The sequence below is a fragment of the Trichechus manatus genome, unplaced genomic scaffold (assembly GCF_000243295.1).
Source record: "Trichechus manatus latirostris isolate Lorelei unplaced genomic scaffold, TriManLat1.0 scaffold00075, whole genome shotgun sequence".
Lineage (NCBI taxonomy): Eukaryota > Metazoa > Chordata > Mammalia > Sirenia > Trichechidae > Trichechus > Trichechus manatus.
The window spans coordinates 1155837-1176830 of NW_004444011.1; the positions used below are offsets into that span (position 1 = coordinate 1155837).

General features: G+C 37.4%; 1 protein-coding gene across 1 annotated transcript in view; it reads right to left on the minus strand.

The window, feature by feature from the left end:
• Positions 1-20994, minus strand: part of MYO3A (myosin IIIA) — a 299063-nt gene that overhangs the window by 154499 nt on the left and 123570 nt on the right. The window contains exons 9-13 of the mRNA XM_004380568.1: positions 18048-18147; positions 16118-16234; positions 13007-13111; positions 12816-12899; positions 3543-3745 (exon numbers count right to left, since the gene is read on the minus strand). Of these exons, the coding sequence (XP_004380625.1) occupies positions 3543-3745; positions 12816-12899; positions 13007-13111; positions 16118-16234; positions 18048-18147 (609 nt within the window). The remainder of the gene's footprint in view (positions 1-3542; positions 3746-12815; positions 12900-13006; positions 13112-16117; positions 16235-18047; positions 18148-20994) is intronic.

Sequence of the window (20994 nt, forward strand, 5' to 3'; positions counted from 1 at the left end):
TTGTAGTATGCCTTAAGTATAATCCTAATTGCACCATTTTAATACACATTTATAAGATCATTTCTATGGTTAAAAATCCAGGACCTCGTTGTGTAACTCCAGAGGGAACATAACTCCATAGAACACAATGTAAAAAGAGCCCCCTGGCATTGTGCAATACGGTGGTCCCATCTAAATCTCAATGATTTAGCCTCTCAGTAGTTCTTTCTCAAAGGCTGAAGGGCAGGCTTACACAGTTATGAGCATAGGACAAGTAGTTCTGAGAACCAATTAACTCCCAACATTGACATAAGACGCCGAGGTCCCTGCCCGTGGGGGTGGCAAGGGCACTGCTCACCAATGGTGGACATTGGGCACATATCGATAATAGGAGCTGCCATTTCCTGAACATCTTCAATGTCCCAGGTACTATGTTAGCCATTATTTTTAATCTTCACAACTATCAACACTACTAGAGTCCCTAGGTGGGACCAATAGTTAACCCACTCTGCTGCTAACCAAAAGGTTGGAGGTTGGAGTCCACCCAGAGGTGCCTCAGAAGAAAGCCCTGGCAATCTATGTCTGAAAAATCAGCCACTGAAAACCCTATGGAGCCCAGTTTTCTTCTGACACACATAGGGTCACCATGAGTCAGAGTTGACTTGACGGCAACTGTTTTTTTTAATCAGCACTACTACTGCTACAATGGTTTAAACTTATGGAGTTCTTATATGTACTTTAAAGGTATTATCTTAACTGGTCAGCCTGACACCTGACCAATGGACTTGGAACTTGCCAGCCTCTACAGCCGTGTGAGCTATATCCTTGAGATAAAACTCTCTCTCTCCGTACATAGACACACACACACTTCACTAGTTTTGCTTCTCTGGCAAGCTCAGCCTAAGACACCCACTTTGGGTAAGATATTTAAACCTTACAGACCCTTACAAGATCTTGGCTTTGAAACTTACTAGGTGTATGATTTGAAACAAGTTTACTTAACTTCTCTGCACCTCAGTTTCTCGTCTTTAAAATGAAAATAGTAATTGTACCTACCTGATACCAGCTAAGGCAATACCTTTAAAGTACATATAAGAACTCCATGAGTTTAAGCCATTGTAGCAGTAACAGTGTTGATAAAAAAACTTTTAAAAAAACAGTTGTCGTCAAGTCAACTCTGACTCATGGTGACCCTATGTGTATCAGAAGAAAACTGGGCTCCATAGGGTTTTCAGTGGCTGATTTTTCAGATGTAGATTGCCCCAGGGCTTCTCCTGACTCATGTAGCTGCTGGAGCTGATGAACCTAAGATCAGCAGGTAAGATGGAAGTCCGCTAACTCACAAGCTGCAGAGGCTGATGAATCCCAAAATCAGCAGGCAATGCGACAGGCAACTGGCTCAAGTCCCAAGAACTGGAGGTCAGATTATGACAAGCTAGAAACAGGGTCCAGAGCAAACAAGTAAGCTTTTCCAGAACATCCATATATATATATTGGATGCAGGCCACATCCTTAAGTAAATTACCCTTACAACTGTTTGGTTGATCATATCAGCTCACATCATGGAGGATGACTACATCATTACATAACTGCCAAATTACATCATTACATAACTGCCGAACTACATCTTTACATGACTGACAAACTACAGAGAATCATGGCCTAGGCAAGTTGACACATAACCCTAACCATCACAGTAGTCTAATATGTCATGGAACCAAGATTCAAAATCATAGTTGTCTAATAATCATTTCTTATATATTCAGAATTTAAGAACAAACGGTAATTTTCACTTTGAGGACTGAACTCAGGAACTGGATTCCAGGCAATTTATATTCATAGTTTATTCATGAATCGAATGATAGCAAATTTACAGCTGCTAACCAAAAGGTTGGCAGTTTGAACCCACGAGCCACTCCTTGGAAACTCTATGGGGCAATTCTACTCTGTCATATAGGGTCACTATGAGTCAGAATCCACTAGACAGCAGTGGGTTTGGTTTTTTGTTTTTATATTAAACAACCATGTAGTAATACATAGCAAGAGCTTATGGTCCCATGAGTTTAATGTATTACTTGTTACTACAATAATGTAGAGTTATGTTTAGCATACAAACAATATAAAAAAAGAAAGATTCTAACTTGCCACACTTAAATATATATACAGGGTACGAATCCATGTTGGGACTATAGTTTCCTCATAGTCATAAGAATAGCAAAGATGTTTTGGAACCATTAGGACAGGAGAGAAATTTTATCATTCAGCTACAAACTGCTAAAAGGAACTCATTCAACCTACCTAACACCAAAACATCATTGCCTCAGTTATCTAGTGCTGCTATAACAGAAATACCACAAGTGGATAGCTTTAACAAACAGAAGTTTATTCTCTCACAATGTAGGAGGCTAGAAGTCCAAATTCAGGGTGCCAGCTCCAGGGGAAGGCTCTCTCTCTGTCTAGCTCTAGGGGAAGGTCCTTGTCATCAATTTTCCCCTGGTCTAGAAGTTTCTAGTGCAGGGACCCCAGGTCCAAAGGATGTGCTCACTCCCAGCTCTTGTTTCTTGGTGGTATGAGGTCCCCGTCTCGCTCTTGGCTTCTCTCTTTTATATCTCAAAAGAGATTTATTAAAAATACAACGTAATCTTGTAGATTGAGTCCTGCCTCATTAACATAACTGCCTCTAATCCTGCCTCCTTAATATCATAGAGGTAGGATTTACAACACATAGCAAAATCACATCAGATGACAAAATGATGGACAATCACACAATACTGGGAATCATGGCCCAGCCAAGTCGACACACATTTTTGCAGGACACAATTTAATCCACAACAATCATAAATAGTAATGATGGCTTAAATCAGCCAGCAATAATTAAGGCAATGCAATAAAGCCCGTTCTTGGATCTTTTATTCCATAAAAGATTTGTGGAATCTTTGTGTATAAACATAGGAAGAATAGAATTAATATGAAGGTCTACTTGTATATACCGGCATTCAAAAGAAAACAAATGGCTCAGTTATTTCACATTAGTTGTATGTAGAGAAATACATTCTCTCCTACTTCTGAACTCACTCTAATTTACCCTGTTAATACCTTGATTATGGACTTAGGTTTTCTATCTGTTATCAGACTTTTAAAAGTTGTTTGTTAACTCCTCTGCTGGGTATGGAGTCCCTAGGTGGTGCAAACAGTTAACACACTTGGCTGCTAACTGAAAGGCTGGAGGTTCGAGTCCACCCACAGGTGCCTCGGAAGAAAGGCCTAATGATCTACTTTCAAAAAATCAGCCATTGAAAACCCTGTGGAGCACAGTTTTACTCTGACACACGGGGTCACCGTGAGTAGGACTCAACAGAAATTTTTCTTTTTTTCCTACTGGATGTAACACACTTGAGAGTAAGACAGTGCTGAAGGATCTCTCTGATTCTAATACTTATTGCCTTGCACACAGTAGGTGATAAATCAAATTTTGTTGAACGAATAAGACATTTTATTATTAAAACAAAACTATTAGTTTTACACGTTTCCCACAAAATAGGAGATATTTGACATAAACTTACATAGCTTGGTGGATAACTCGAGATTTCTCCAGAAGGTACTCAGAAATCTGTGCTCCCACCACAGCTCCAGAAGAGGTGAATTTCATTTCTAAGTATTTTCCAAATCTGCTGGAGTTGTCATTTATAATAGTGCACGCATTGCCAAAGGCTTCCACCAAATTGTTCACTTGTAAAATCTTCTCTTGAAGTGTTCTATTATTAGCCTAAAGAGGAAATGTCAAGTAATATAGGAAAGCATGTAAAAAATTAATTTTGTATATAATAAAACATTTCCCTTTTTTGATAAGCTTTTAATGTAGGCAAAAGCATAAGAGAGCATATTCCTGGTATACTGTCAAATGTTACAACCTGGTCTGCTTTTCCCCTTTCCACATATGCATTTACCCGCTTGCCTTCTTAAAGAGGGGCGAAGAGATACTCTATACCTTTTCGATTCAAATATAGTTCTGTTCAGTACCTGATTTACAAGCACACAATTTAAAAGCAGTCTATACATACTGAGACACACCTCTAGTTTTGTTATTCCTCCTCTACCTGACTGCGCCCCCACATAAACGTTTCTCAGCATTGCTTCCCTTGCTTTCAGGGAAGCTGCTGAACCTGAAACTAAAAAGCAAAGACAATTTGTGAATTCAGAAGTAGAGGAAAGGAAATAATTGCAAAAACTGAGAACAGCTTGGAAGTGTAGATTGGAGCAGTGAAACCCCAGTCAAAGCCACCCTGCTTGGCTCTCCCTCTATTTCCTCCTACCCCATCTCATTATTCTCTTCCTCTCAAAAAAGTGTGTTTTTTTTTTTTTAAATTAATTAATTAATTTCACCAAGTAGAAATTTATTTGGGCTACAACCAACCTGTTTTAGAAAGACAATTCCCCTTAGAGGTGTAGAGGGGTATCAGTTATTCACATCTTGGTAGAAATTAGCTTGACTGGATGACTTTCAATGTAATACTTAGCTGAGATCAGCTGTATTTAAGATTTACAAAATTTACAGGTAAGGGAGAGAAGCAGTAGGTATGTCCAGAATACAGGCTACATTAGAGCTTGCGGGGGCTGGAGTGGGGACTCACGGTGAGGTTTTGAGTCAGTATTAGAGATTTGGGTATCTTCTAAAAGAAGCAATAAGGGTGAGAGATGAGTAAAAAGAACTGGGCCACATTTTGACTATTTTAAAATGTTGCTTTGAGCTGGCTTTGGATCCCTTGTATTAAATAGCAGTGACCTGCTAAGTAAAGTATGGAGGACTGCATATTGCAAAGGCAAACTCTATCCACTAAACATCCCATTTTTGCATCTGGTAAATCTTTATTCATTTCTTGGACCCACATATTAAAAAATCAAGGAGATAACTAAAAAAAAAAAAGAAAAAAAAAAAAGCAAGATCTGATAAGGGTAGAATTCTGGTACATACACATATCCCCAATTAACATTAAATCACATTTTTAACTCTAGAACAAGATAAAGAGATTAGATAAAGAAGTTTGCTGACATCTATAAAACAACATTGACACACAGTTAATCCATTATTGATGAGAATGTCTACTGGCCCACAAATGAAGAACAGCAATGGCCCTCGTGGAAGGCCCTTGAGTAAATTAATTCAAGTGCTCAACTCTTCTGTGCCAAGAGAATATGCTGTGCCTCCCTTCTCCTCTTCCAAATTACATCTTATTTCACTGCCTTGACTCAATGGCAATGGATAACGGCTTTAAGAATGATACTAGCCTACAAGTAAGCAGAGGAGAGCTGATGAGCAAAGGGATGGGGAAGGGATTGACGGTAGAGCCCTGAGGTGGTACCACCTTCTTAGTCCCTACTGGCTTTCTAGTCCTGAGGGGTCACTCACAGGTGTGGTTAGTAGAGGTCATATTAATCCATTGAGTGAAGTCAATTTCTATTCCATACCAATACATATGATAGAAAATATTAAAACCAGTCAATTGATTTTTTTTTTTAGTCATCAAATTTTTAAAGCATCTTATTATGCATACTTTAGAGGACTCATGAAGCACGTTTGAGAACTATTTAGAGAGCAAGTTTCACTGAAGCCAATCCCGCTGTTGTTATTGTTAGGTGCTGTGGAATAGGTTTTGACCCTATATACAATAGAACGAAACACTGCCCGGTCCTGTGCCATCCTCACAATCGTTGTTATGTTTGAGCCCATTGTTGCAGCCACTGTGTCAATCCATCTCATCGAGGGTCTTCCTCTTTTTTTGCTGACCCTCTACTTTACCAAGCATGATGTCCTTCTCCAGTGACTGGTCCCTTCTGATAACAGGTACAAAGTAAGTGAGACAAAGTCTTGCCAACCTCGCTTCTACGGAGAACTCTGGCTGTATTTCTTCCAAGACAAACTTGTTTGCTCTTCTGGCGGTTCATGTTCTATTCAATATTCTTCGCCAACACCATAATTCAAATGCATCAATTCTTCTTTGGTCTTCCTTATTCACTGTCCAGCTTTCGCATGCATGTGAGGTGATTGAAAACATTGTGGCTTGGGTTAGGCACACCTTAGTCCTCAAACTGACATCTCTGCTGTTTAACACTTTAAAGTGATCTTTTGCAGCCCATTGCCCAGTGCAATATGTCGTTGGATTTCCTGATTGCTACTTTCATGGGTGTTGATTGTGGATCAAAGCAAAACTAATCCACGACAATGTCGATCTTTTCTCCATTTATCATGATGTTGCTTATTGGTCCAGTTGTGAGGATTTTTGTTTTCTTTATGTTGAGGTGTAATCCATACTGAAGGCTGTAATCTTTGATCTTCATCAGTAAGTGCTTCAAATCCTCTTCACTTTCAGCAAGCAAGCTTATGTCATCTGCATATTGCAGGTTGTTAATGAGTTTTCCTCCAGTCCTGATGCCAAGTTCTTCTTCATATAGTTCAGCTTCTCAGATTATTTGCTCAGTATACAGACTGAAAAAGTATGGTGAAAGGATACAACCCTGACACACACATTTCTTGATTTTAAACCGTACAGTATCCACATGCTCTGTTCAAACGCCTGTCTCTGGGTCTATGTACAGGTTCTGCACGACCACAATTAAATGTTCCGGAATTCCCATTATTCAAAATGTTATCCACAATCTATCATAATCCACACAGTTGAATGCCTTTGCATAGTCAATAAAACACAAGTAAACATCTTTCTATTATTCTCTGCTTTCAGCCAGGATCCATCTGACATCAGCAATGATATCCCTGGTTCCAAGTCATCTTCTGAATCTGGTTTGAATTTCTGGCAGTTCCCTGTAGATGTACTGCTGCAACCATTTTTGAATGATCTTCAGCAAAATTTTACTTGCATGTGATATTAATGATATTGTTCGATAATTTCTGCATTTGGTTGGATCACCTTTCTTTAGAATGGGCACAAGTGGATCTCTTCCAGTCCGCTAGCCAGGTAGCTGTCTTCCAAATTTCTTGGCATAAACGAGTGAGCACCTCCAGCACTGCATCCCTTTGTTGAAACATCTTAATTGGTATTCTGTCAATTCCTGGAGCCTTGTTTTTTTGCCAATGTCTTCAGTGCGGCTTAGACTTCTTTCAATACCATTGGTTCTTGATCATGTGCTACCTCCTGAAATGGTTGAACATCCACCAGTTTCTTTTGGTACGGTGATTCTGTGTATTCCTTCCATCTGCTTTTGATGCTTCCTGTGTCATTCAATATTTTGCCCATAGAATCCTTCAAAATTGCAACTCAGTGCTTGAATTGTTTCTTTAGTTCTTTCATCTTGAGAAATGCTGAGCATTTTCTATCCTTTTGGTTTTTTAACTCCTGGTCTTTGCATACTTCATTATAATATTTTACTTTGTCTTCTGGAGGCACGCTTTGAAATCTTCTGTTCAGCTCTTTTACTTCATCATTTGTTCCTTTTGCTTTAGCTATTCTACATTCAAGAGGAAGTTTTAGAGTCTCTTCTGACAATCATTTTAGTCTTTTCTTATTTAATGACTGTGCTTGAAGATAACATATTAGCTATAGTGATTTATTATTTGAAATTGCAAAAATAATTACTTTCATTGTGTATAAATTCCCCCAAAGTATCTAGGTGCATATTTCAACAAAATTCAGTGAGTCAAATGAAAGATACAGCTCCGTTAGAAATTTTAGGTATTCTAACTTTTAAAGGGTCTCAGCACATTCTTCATGGGATGATGGGATGGTTGGAAAGAGGGTTATTTCTCTTATATTTATCTCATTAGTGTGTATCCTTCAAAATGATTTTGGATTCTATGAAAACAGCTATTTGGTTCATGCATTCAGATGCTTTTTCAAGGAAGACCTTTAGATATTTTCTTATTATTAACACAATAGCTTGTACAAATCATGTTTTCATCCTATGCCCACCGATGCACAACATGGAGACTTGCCATGCAGCTTCAACCCTTTCCTCCTGATGCTGCTATCCTGCTGCCAAAAACTTCAAAATGTGAAACAAAAAGTCAAATAAAGTTATAGTATCTTGAAATGCCTTTCAAATTCTTCTCTGATGCTGTACCTATACTCATGTGATCTCAGCCTTAACCTCTCTGAATCTCAATTTCCTTATATAAATTCGTAATGGCATTGAATACCTCATAGAATGTTGTTGTCGTTAGTTGCTGCTGAGCCGACTCCGACTCATGGCAACCCCATGTGTGCCGAATAGAACTGTGCTCCATATGATTTTCAATGCTGTCATCTTTCAGAAGCAGATCACTAGGCCTGTCTTCCTGGGCACCTCTGGGTAGGCTTGAACTACTAACCTTTTGGCTAGTAGTCAAGTACTTAACTGTTTGCGCCACCCAGTATCAAAAAAAAAAAAAAAAAAACCATGCCAGAATAGGTAGGATTAAATGAAATAGTTTGGTGAGAGTTTTGAAACTACAAAAGACCATAAGAATGAAGATGTCATCACCACCACCATCCTCCTCCTCGTCAAACTACCTATGTTGAATAATGTTAGACTTTAAAAACACTTTTGAAGTCGAACTTGCACATATTTTTTTACAACCGGATGCTCCAAACCAGCTTTTTCCCTAAGTGAAGTCCTACTCTAACACTTCCAGCTATGGAATCCTCAGTGATTCCTCTGTACTGCAGAACTTTTTAGGTCTGGCACTGCATGAACTAGCCTCAGGATGATTTTTTAAAAAAGAAAGTGTGTCTCAAAATTATAATAAATAAAAATTTAACCAAGTTGTGGATAGTAGAAAGTTCCAGAGTAAGCTCTGCCTTTTGTAGCAAAATCTCAAACAGAAGTAACTGATCAATAAACTTTCCATCTGACTGCGAGTCAATTGCTTTTTAATATGAAGCCATGGAATTCTTGAATTCTTGAAAATGAATTAGACTCAATTAAGCAGTTGCTTTGACACTATGTGGCCTCACTCTTTTATAGTGAGATTAGGTCTGGCCTGGTACCCGTTGGTATTTTTTAACACAAAATTCCCATAATCACTGTGTTGGCAAAAATTTTAATATGATTCTAATTGTAACTATGTAGATAATAATAAAAAAATTTCATAGGAGCATGTTGCAAGTGATGATTATTTTTTAGCCACCAGCATAATGAGAACACGTAATTGTCGTTTTAGCTCATTTGAAGGATTATTCCTGCAAAAACAAACTAAGTCTCTATCTTCAGATTCCTTTTTATTTCATGAAGGTGTAATAAAGTTTTACATATAGTAAAATTCACCCTTTGTAGGACACAGTTCTGTGAGTTTTGGCAAAATTATACAATTGTGTAACCCCCACTACAGTCAACATAGAGAACAATTCTATTGTCCTCCAAAATTATCCTGTGACCCTTTTAGTCAATCCCTCCTTAAACCCCAGCTCCTAACAGTCAAGGATTTGTTTTCTGTCCCTACAGTTTTAAATTTGCAAGAATGCCATATGTAGTCTTTTGAATCTGGCTTCTTTGACTTAGCATAATGCATTTGAGATTCATTGAAATATTCACTGAGATTCACTGCATATATCAATAGTTCATTTTTTTTACTGCTGAGTAGGATTCCATTGTATAGATGTACTGGAGTTTGTTCATCCATTTCCTAGTTTGATTGTTCCCACTTTCTGGAGCTTATGAATAAAGTCACTATAAATGTTTGTTTTTGTATGAACATGGGTATTCATTTCATATATAAATAAGCAGGAGTAGAATTGCTGTGTTGTATGGTAAATGCAGTTTAATTTTATAAGAAACTTCAAATGGTTTTCCTTCATGGCTGTATAATTTTGCATTCTCATCAGCAATGTATGAGAAGTTCCAATTTGTCTGTATACTTGGTGTTGTCAGAATTTTCTTTTAGCTACTTTAATAGGTGTGTAATGGTATCTTGGAGTCCTGGGGTGGTACAAATAGTTAATGTGTTCAGCACCTAACCAAAAGTTTGGAGGTTCGAGTCCACAAAAGGCACCTTGGAAGAAAGGCCTGGTGATCTATTTCTGAAAAATCAGCTACTGAAACCCCTATAGGGTCTGTGGATCATGGTTTCAGGGGACATCTGGGTCAGTTGGCATAACGAAGTTTATTAAGAAAATGTTCTGCATCCCATTTTGGTGAGTGGCGTCTGGGGTCTTAAAACCTAGCAAGTGGCCATTTAAGATGCATCAATTGGTCCCAACCTACCTGAAGCAAAGAAGAATGAAGAACACCAAAGACACAAAGAAAATATTAGTTCAAGAGACAAAAGGGGCCACATAACCAGAGTCTCCATCAGCCTGAGACCAGAAGGTCTAGATGGTTCCTGGATACCACCAGTGACCGCCCTGACAGAGTACACAACAGAGAGTCCCTGACGGCACAGGAGAAAAGTGTGGTGCAGAAATCAAATTCTATTAAAAAGACCAGACTTAATGGTCTAAGACTGGAAGAACCCCAGAAGACAGGGCCCCCGGCCTCCCTGTTAACCCAGAACTAAAACCATTCCCGAAGCCAACTCCAGACAAAGAATAGACAGGACTATGAGACATAAAATTATACTCTTGACAACTGTGTTTCTTAGTTCAAATAGATACCCAAGACTAAGTGGGCAGCTCCTGTCCGGAGGCGAGATGAGAAGGCAGAAAGGGATAGGAAATCGTTGAGTGAACACAGGAAATCCAGGGTGGAAAGGAGGAGTGTGCTGTCTAATTATAGGGATAGCAACCAGGGTCACATAACAATGTGTGCATAAATGTTTATATGAGAAGCTGTAAATTTTCCCGTAAAGAACAATAAAAAAATAAATTAAAAAATATAAGAAAGAAAACCCTATGAATCACAGTTCTATTCTAACACAAATGGGGTTTCTATGGATCTGAATTGACTGGCAGCAACTAGTACTGGTAATGGTATCTCATTGTGGTTTTAATTTGCATTTCTCTAAAAACTAATGATGTTGAACATCTTTCCATGTGTTTAATTGGCATCTATATATCATCTAAGCAGCCTTGGTGATGCAATGGTTAAGCATTCAACTGCTAACCTAAAGGTCGGTGATTTGAATCCACCGGCCACACCCGTCGCCATCAAGTCAATTCTGACTCATTGTTACCCTATAGGACAGAGTAGAACTGCCCCATGGGGTTTCCAGGAGCAGCTGGTGGATTCAAACTACAGACCTTTTGTTTAGCAGTCAAGCTCTTAACTACTGTGCTAACAGGGCTCCAAAAGATTACAGCCTTGTAAACCCTATGGGGCAGTTCTACTCTGTCCTATAGGGTCACTATGAGTTGGAATCAACTCAATGGCAGTAGGTTTATATATCGTCTTTGGTAAAGTGACTGTTTAAAGTTTTTGTCCATTTTTTAATTGGCCATTTGTTTTCTTATTACTGAGTTTTAAGAGGTTTAAAAATATATTCCGATGTAAGTTATTTATTAGATATATGATTTGCAAATAGTTTCTTGAGTCTGTGGCTTGTGTTTTCATTTTCTTAGCAGCATCATTCAAAGAGGAGTTCTTAAATTTTATAAAATCGAATTTTTGTGTTGTATCTAAGAACTCTTTGCCTAAGCCAAGATCACAAAAAAGTTTTCTTATGTTTGCTTCTAAAAGTTTTATAGTTTTTAGTGTTACATTTAGATCTATGATCTATATGGAGTTATTCTGCTATAGTGTGTGAAATCCGCTTCAAAGTTCGTGTTTTTGTATAGGTATATTCCAATTATTCGAGCACCGTTCGTTGAAAAGATTATCTTTTCTTCATTAATTGATCTTTGTTGAAAACCAATAGACCACATACGTATGGATCTCTATTTTGTTCCATTGATGTATATGCCATTTTTGCTTTAATACCACACTGTCTTGACTACTGGTCTTTGAGTGGTGCAAGAGGTTTGCAATTAGCTGCTAACTTACAGGTTGGTGGTTTGAACCTACCCAAAGGCTCCACAGAAGAAAGCCTTGTGGATCTGCTTCCATAAACATTACAGCCAAGAAAATCCTATGGAGCATTCTACTCTGTAACACAGGAAGTCCCCATGAGTTGGAATCAATTTGACGGCATGGGATTGGTTTGGTTTTGTTCTTGACTGATGCAACTTTATAGTTAAGTCTGGAAATCAGGTAGTATGAGTCCTCCAACTTTATTGTTTTTGAAATTGTTTTAGGTTTTCTAGTTTCTTTGCATTTCCATATAAATTTTAGGTTTAGTCTGTTAAACTGAACAAAAAATTCCTGCTGGGATTTTTGTTGTAATTCCATTAACTCTGTACATCGATTTGTGAAGAATCGACATCTTAAATAATACCGAGTCTTTTAATTCATGAGCATGGTTTATCTCTCCATTCATCCAGGTCTTCAATTTCTTTTATCACTTTGTGGTAGTTATCGATATATAAATACTGCACATATTTTGTGAGATTCAGATCTAAATAGTTATTTTTGTGTGTGTGGGATTGTAAATGGTACTTTTAAGTTTCAATATCCAGTTGATCATTGCTAGTATACAGAAAAAGAATTAATTTTGTAAATTGACTCCTTTGCAACCTGCTAGCAACAAAATGAGAGAAAGTAAAGAAAATATTTAGCAAATGCTTTGGGCCTCAAACAAAGAAAAATCACATTTAGAAAGACTTCCCTAATAAGATTGAGAAAATTTAGAATATCCTCAAAACAGAGTATTTTCAGATTGTGTTATATTTTAAACTCTCAAATGACAAGTGTGTTTTATATAACTTCTGTGCATGATTAAATGTGGGGAAATTAGTGAATATTATTACTCAGTTATATTAAGTTCTTAGATACAATAAATATTTCTGTGAGGACAGAGAAAAAAAAATAAATTATACCTTCCCAAGTATCGTCAGCTGCTGAACCAAAAGATGGGCACTTTCTGTCTTCCCAGCACCACTTTCTCCAGAGATAACTATGCACTGCACAGTAAGAAAAAGGAGCTGTGAGAAGACTTTCTCCTCACAAGATTCAACTGACCCATGAGAATCTAAGAGGGAAATCTCTGAGAGTGTGAGACTCTCCTTACCTGATCTGAATTATATGTAACCATAGACTGGTACCCTAAGTCAGCCATTGCAAAAATGTGAGGAGGATTGGCAGTTCTCTTGGCTCCAGTATATGCTTTGGAATGCTAGAAGTTAAAACAAACAACGCTTTGTAGGGTTGCTTCTTCCTTTTTTTTTTTTGAAGATTTAAACCCTGGATTATTTATAGATTTAGCTCCAATTTTTTAAGCAAAACATAAATCAAAATACAGTTTCATACCAACAAGACATTATTACAAGCATGTTATATAATACACAAAAAACATGCACAAATCTTGCTCAATTATGTAAAATAAAAGCCTGACATAAAACAACCTATAAATATGGTATGACATGACATAATACAATAACACTCTGGCAGTGGTGTTTAAAAGACTCTGTATACCACTTGTAAAGCACAACATAAAATTTCAAATTATTATTATTATTTTAAATAAAAAACACTTGTAAATAAGACAATCAGATATCGTTTTGTTGACTACTCCTTAAATATAATAGTTTCTGACATATGACCATCACTTTTATCCTTTCTTATCATTTAACATACATCTCTCACTTGATTTGTCCAGGATCACACAGTTAATTGACAGAATTTGCACTAATGCCTAAATTTTCTGACACTTAAATCAAGGTTCATAAATTTATCATTATTCCTGTAAAATTCAGGTTGGCAGAAGATAACAGAATTATTTTTGCATATAAAAATAACTGTTAGGCACAGTATTAAATAATAATTTTCTAGACTACACAAATTTCTATAAGAGAATGGGACCAGTTAAAAAGGAAAAAAAGTCTCATGTAATTCCAGAATAACATTCTATATTTAAATTGTTGTTGTTGTCAGGTGCCATTGAGCTGGTTCTGACTCATAGTGACCCTACATACAACAGAACAAAACACTGCCTGGTCCTGAGTCATCCTCACAATCATTGCTATGCTTGAGTCCATTGTTGCAGCCACTATGTCAATCCATCTCATGGAGGGTCTTCCTCTTTTTCACTGACCCTCTACTTTACCAAGCATGATGCCCTTCTCCAGGGACTAATTCCTCCTGATAACTTGTCCAAAGTATGTGAAAGGTAATCTCGCCATCCTTGTTTCTAAGGAGCATTCTGCCATATGTTTAAACCATTAGGGGATAAATAATGGATACTTATACATTCATAGAAGCCCTGTTGGTGCAGTGGTTAAGAGCTTGGCTGCTAACCAAAAGGTCAGCAGTTCTAATCCACCAGCTGCTACTTGGAAACCTTATGGGGCAATTCTACTCTGTCCTATAGGGTCACTGTAAATTGGAGTCGACTTGGCAGCAATGTACTTGGATACATTCATATTAATAAAATACACATTGCCTATATTAATGAAGCCAGTCAATATGTCAAAAGAAGTTTTTAAACTCATAGTAACAAATTTCACAGTCTTAAGTATGTATTATGGCATCAGTATTGGAGGAAGATTAATTAACAACCTGAGATATGCAAATGACACAATCTTGCTTGTGAAAAACAAAGAGGATTTGAAACACTTACTGATGAAGATCGAAGACCACAGCCTTCAGTATGGATTAAACCTCAACATAAAGAAAACAAAAATCCTTACAACTGGACCAGTAAGCAACATCATGATAAATGGAGAAAAGATTGAAGTTATCAAGGATTTCATTTTACTTGGATCCACAATCAACATCCATGGAAGCAGTGGTCAAAAAATCAAATGACATATTACATTAAGCAAATGGGCTGCAAAAGACCTCTTTAAAGTGTTACAAAGCAAAGATGTCACTTTGAGAACCAAGGTGTGCCTGACCCAAGCCACGGTATTTTCAATAGCCTCATATGCATGTGAAAGTTGGACAATAAGTAAGGAAGATCGAAGAAGGATTGATGCATTTGAATTACGGTGTTGGCAAAGAATACTGACTATACCATGGACTGCCAAGAAAATGAACAAATCTGTCTTGGAAGAAGTACAGCTAGAATACTACTCAGAAGCGAGGATGGCAAGACTTTGTCTCACATACTTTTTCACAGACCCTCTACTATACCAAGCATGACGTCCTTCTTCAATTCCTGAGAAGAAGGACAGCATGCTTGGTAAAGTAGAGGGTCAGCGAAAAACAGGAAGACTCTCAATGAGATGGATTGTCACAGTGGCTGCAACAATGGGCTCAAGCATAACAATCATGAAGATGGCACAGGACTGGGCCATGTTTCATTCTGTTGTACATAGCATCTCTATGAGTCAGAACTGACTTGACAGAAACTAACAACAACAACAACCTACACACACACACACACACGTATGTTAAATATTAACTAAAAATTAACGGCTATTTGTGGCAGCTGCAAAAGCCTTTCCTGTAACAAATAAATCGAAATGGCCATTTGTGCCTGGTACAAACCTTGACAGAACAAAAAGGAGTTTTCAAAGTATTATAATCTTAGGGACTTTCCCAAAAAGACAACGTGACGTTGAAGGATGTTTCTGACTCATCATACCAGACACAACTAACTCCCATCAGTCAAGTATAACTATGGAACAAATAACCAATAAACTCTCCCATACTTTGTTGAGAGGCAGACATTAAATATATACATATTTTAGGCATCCGTTTAGTGATATAACGGAGCCCTGGTGGCACAGGGGTTAAGAGTTTGACTGCTAACCAAAAGGTTGGCAGTTTGAATCCACCAGCTGCTCCTTGGAAACCCTATGGGAGCAGGTCTGCTCTGTCCTAAGGTGTCACTATAAGGACTAGACTCGACAGCAGCAGGTTAGTGATATGATATGTAGCGTAGTTAGCAGTAATTGGATGTAAGTTGACATTCTGCCACATACTTTTGGAAAATTATAAAGACCACAAACTGCATCCAGATTGACTTCATCTTCTATTTTTTTCTCTAAATTCTTTGTTAAGTAATAAAATAAATTATAAAAATATAAGTTATTATGCAATGTTTTAACAATAATCATACAACTGTTTATTCAAAGTACTAGATGAAATTTTCATTGGCATTACTGAAATACATTTAAGTATCTGAATAATATAATTATTTGCACAAGGTGAAGAGAATGCAAGCCACATCACATACCTTTGTGGAATAAAGACCCAGACTCTGAAAAGGGTTGAGGGCAATCAGTATATCTCCCACATAGATATAGATTTGATCTCTGGAATAACACTTCTCAAGTTGCTCTGAGACTGTATTCTGTAATAAAATAAAAAGAATTTCTCTGTTAAAAATCATTTATGATCAACTACAGTGAAAGAAGTAAATAATAATAAATAAAATATCTGGAGTCTGGACCAAAGATCAGAAAAAAATAGACATGTTGCTACAGAGAAGTGTAATATCGGGTCTGTAACTACCCTTTAACTTGATAGGCATTTTCTTTGGTTTCAAGAGCCATAGATAGATGTCATTGTTACCTGTATTTTCCAAAGAAGACACTATATATTACCGGGATTGTATATAATGCTTTCAAGGAGATAAGTAAATGTAACAGATGAAATTAACAAAGAAAACACTAGAAATTAGAAGGGAAAACACAGTGAACATAACTCCAAATCAAGGTTATTCAGTGACACTGTGGAATGTCCTAGACCTTTGCTTAGGCATTTGGCTTTAAGAGGCAGAGTGAAAAATTCAGAAAAGTAACTTTCATACTTGATAAATCATATGAGTACATGGACTCAGTTTAAATAGTGTCAGAAATTATAAATGATGATCCACATAAATGATAATAGCACATGACACAAGGAGAAGAGCAAAAAATCTTGGGCTGGAAAAATGACAAAAAATAAAACACAAACAACAAAATGCACAAACCCAGTGTTTACTATATAGGTCAGCAACATAATTAGTGAAACCTTCCTTATAAGTCACCAGCCTAGGAATTCACATCTTTGCAAAATTAGATATGTAAGGATTCAAAAAGGTGCCACAACCCCTGACTTGCAAATGCTACTTGATTTCAAGATGTTTGGTATTCTCAAGAGATACTACTTTGAGGAAGTACTTGATTTGTTTATGAAACACTAAATTTACCAGACAATTACGTCTGTTCAGAACGTGTCTCCTGATTTGGTGCCTTGCTCAGCAAAATGCTTAGGCATGTATCAGAAGTACTAGCAATAACAAGCTGTTAATCAGGCAGGACAGAAGGCCCAGGTCTTTTACTCAAAAGGGGCGGTTTATTTCTCTAATTATATGATTGCCTGGAATAAAGAAGAATGAGGATTGCTATGAGTCGGAATTGACTTGATGGTAATGGGTTTGGTTTTCGTTTTGGTTTGAGGGGTAATTCAATGGCTTGGATTTGTACCTTCACAAAGATGTATGAAATATTTCTGAGATAAGTACTATATTGGGATAAAAGTTCTAAGACAAATTCAATGCCCTAAAAGGTAAGTTCTTGAGAGCAGGGCTTTGTAATCCCATACAGGGCAAGATGGGCCATGGTAACAGATGGGCTCTTCAAAGTCTTTTAGGGGCCTGTGGATATGAGCAATGGAAGCTGAGACAGGAAGGGAAAAAAGAGGGAGCATGCTACAGGATGGGAGTAGGAGACTGACCGGTTCTTGAATGAAGTAATCATCCCTTTGAGACTCCCAGAAATAATTCAGGGGAAGAAGGGTCTCTGACCTAGCAACTCAGGCTAGTGGGAACTCACACCTTTGTAGCTTGAGCATCAAAAAATTAAAATAAGAAAAAAAGTAAAAAATGACACCAGGTTGGAGAGGTCTGGAAATTTGAGTTGTATGTATTAAAACTGAAGAAAGGAGAGGTAATCAGGATACTAAGGGACAAAGAAAGAAAATTACTTTTGCTATCTGAAGAGTATATTTTACCTCAATCCCCTGCCCACACCACTTCTGTAAAAAAACAGAAAAAAATCTAGAATGTCCAAGTTTAACTAAACTTACCTCATCCAAAATTTCTTACCTCATCTAAAATTTCTTACCTCATCCAAAATTTCTTACCTCATCCAAAATTTCTTACCTCATCCAAAATTTCTTACCTCATCCAAAACTTCTAGGGTTGCTAAATCATCCACATCCTTCACACTGGAAATTAGAGATCTGTTGAAATTACTTTTCTTGGTATGAATACGTTCATGTCTGTGGAGCAAAACAAAAGAAAAACCCTTTCTGATTTAAGAACTTATAAGTGATCATAATGGAAGTAACTTCTAGATACATATGAGACTGAACCTGACTCGCTAAATTCAATGATAAAACTTACCAAAAAATACCCCAGTATATTTGATCTCTGCTGTGTTTTCTCCTCTCTACTGGAAAAACGCAACATATCACACTTACTTCCTGGATGCTTACACCAGGCTATAAGCTCTACCAAGAACTATCCAAGGTTGAACCTATATAAAAATTTGTTTTAAGCTTCCTCTGAATTCCAGTGTGCAATTTAATCTGTTATACAGTGGTGAGTCTTAAAGATTTGAATTCATTAGATTTTCAATTTTGTCTCAGGTCGTGTTAGGCCATTGGCGGTCAAGGAATGGTGATTTTTAAAACTATTACTAAGCAAAATTTAACAGGAACACAAAATAAACCATGATGTGAATTTTCAGAAGGTTAAATGTATACAAAAAAAAAAATGTATACAAAGCCCTGCTCTCAAGAACTTACCTTTTAGGGCATTGAATTTGTCTTAGAACTTTTATCCCAATATAGTTAGCAGCCAAACTCTTAACCCCTGTGCCACCAGGGCTCCGTTATATCACTAAACGGATGCCTAAAATATGTATATATTTAATGTCTGCCTCTCAACAAAGTATGGGAGAGTTTATTGGTTATTTGTTCCATAGTTATACTTGACTGATGGGAGTTAGTTGTGTCTGGTATGATGAGTCAGAAACATCCTTCAACGTCACGTTGTCTTTTTGGGAAAGTCCCTAAGATTATAATACTTTGAAAACTCCTTTTTGTTCTGTCAAGGTTTGTACCAGGCACAAATGGCCATTTCGATTTATTTGTTACAGGAAAGGCTTTTGCAGCTGCCACAAATAGCCGTTAATTTTTAGTTAATATTTAACATACGTGTGTGTGTGTGTGTGTGTAGGTTGTTGTTGTTGTTAGTTTCTGTCAAGTCAGTTCTGACTCATAGAGATGCTATGTACAACAGAATGAAACATGGCCCAGTCCTGTGCCATCTTCCTTACTTATTGTCCAACTTTCACATGCATATGAGGCTATTGAAAATACCGTGGCTTGGGTCAGGCACACCTTGGTTCTCAAAGTGACATCTTTGCTTTGTAACACTTTAAAGAGGTCTTTTGCAGCCCATTTGCTTAATGTAATATGTCATTTGATTTTTTGACCGCTGCTTCCATGGATGTTGATTGTGGATCCAAGTAAAATGAAATCCTTGATAACTTCAATCTTTTCTCCATTTATCATGATGTTGCTTACTGGTCCAGTTGTAAGGATACATTTATTTGTGTGGATAATTTAGCCAGTATTTGAATCCCTTTGTAGAATTAAGCTCCAGGAAGAGTGAGATTGTGTGTCTTTAGATCACTATTGTATCCCGGGAAGAAGCAGATTATTTAGAATTTAGCAGGTCCTTACTAAGTGTTAGCTGAATGAACGAGTGAATGCCTATCTCCCCACAGTTTCTGGTACAGGATTTGCGCATGGTTGGTCTCCACGTTATTAGTTTCAACAGATGTATTTACCCTCCTATTTCCAGAGAGATCGATCTAAACATAGTTATTTTAATATATTCTTTTTATGAAAATAGAGAACGAAACCCATATAACTGAAGTGAAGAAACCTAAATTTTTCATTTGTGTTTTATGGGCCTACTTGGCAACTAAAGACTGTTCTTGAAGAATGACAAAAGTAGATCATGGTTGAAGAATAGGAGGATCAATATTTGGCTGGCCGGTAACCTAACTCTTCCACGCCAATGATTCACTCTCCGCAATGATTTTGGTATTATCTTTCAAAAACTTAGAAAAGATTTTGTCACTGTGATACTTAAAAACCCAGACGGCTCCCCATTTTTTACAGTACAAATTAAAAAGTTATTGTCATGGAATCCACGGATCTTCATAATCTTGCCTCAAACAACCTTTCTAGCATCATCATCAACAACCCATTATCTGTGTACAGACCATTCCCCAATATTTTCAAGGCTCTGTACTTCGGTAATTGTGTTTTCTCTGCCTGGAATTACTTTCCTTCGATGCCCAGCAAAATTCTACTTATTCTTCAAAGCCAGGCTCAAATGTCACCTTCTTTGCAAAGCCACTGCAAGACTTTCCTAAAGGAATACACAACCAGCAGAGCAGCTTTCACATTTAATTAGTCTATACATGTTCATCATTCCTGCTGGACTGTGAGCAATTTGTGGGAAGAAACCAAGTCTTACTCATCTTTCTATGACTGGCATCAAAAATAATGCTTGGTATGAGGATGTTGTTGTTAGGTGCTGTTGAGCAGATTTTTGACTCACAGCAACCCCATGTGACAGAATAGAACTTCCCCAAAGGAATTTCTAGGCCATAAACTTTATGGGAGAAGATTATCAGGTTATGAAGATGTAGATGACAATTGGTGGCTTGTATTACAGCATTGAGCCCTATGCAATGAACTCATATGCAGAGAATAGCATCACTTAGGGTGAACAATATAAAGTTCTTCCCTTTTAGTTCACATTCCACCATGCTTGGTGATTTTTTTTTTTTAATCAAAAATTTTATTGTTGTAATTAAATGAAGTTTACATTTCAAGTTAGTCTCCCATACAGAATTTTTTTTAACATACATTGCTATGAGACCCCAACCGCTCACCCCATTCTGCGATAGCACACTCCTCCCCCCCACCTGATTCCCCATGAACATTCAACCAGCTCCTAACTCTCTCTGCCTTCCCATCTCACCTCTGGACAGAGGCCGCCCCTTTGGTCTCTTGTATCTACTTGTCTAAGAGGCACATTCTTCA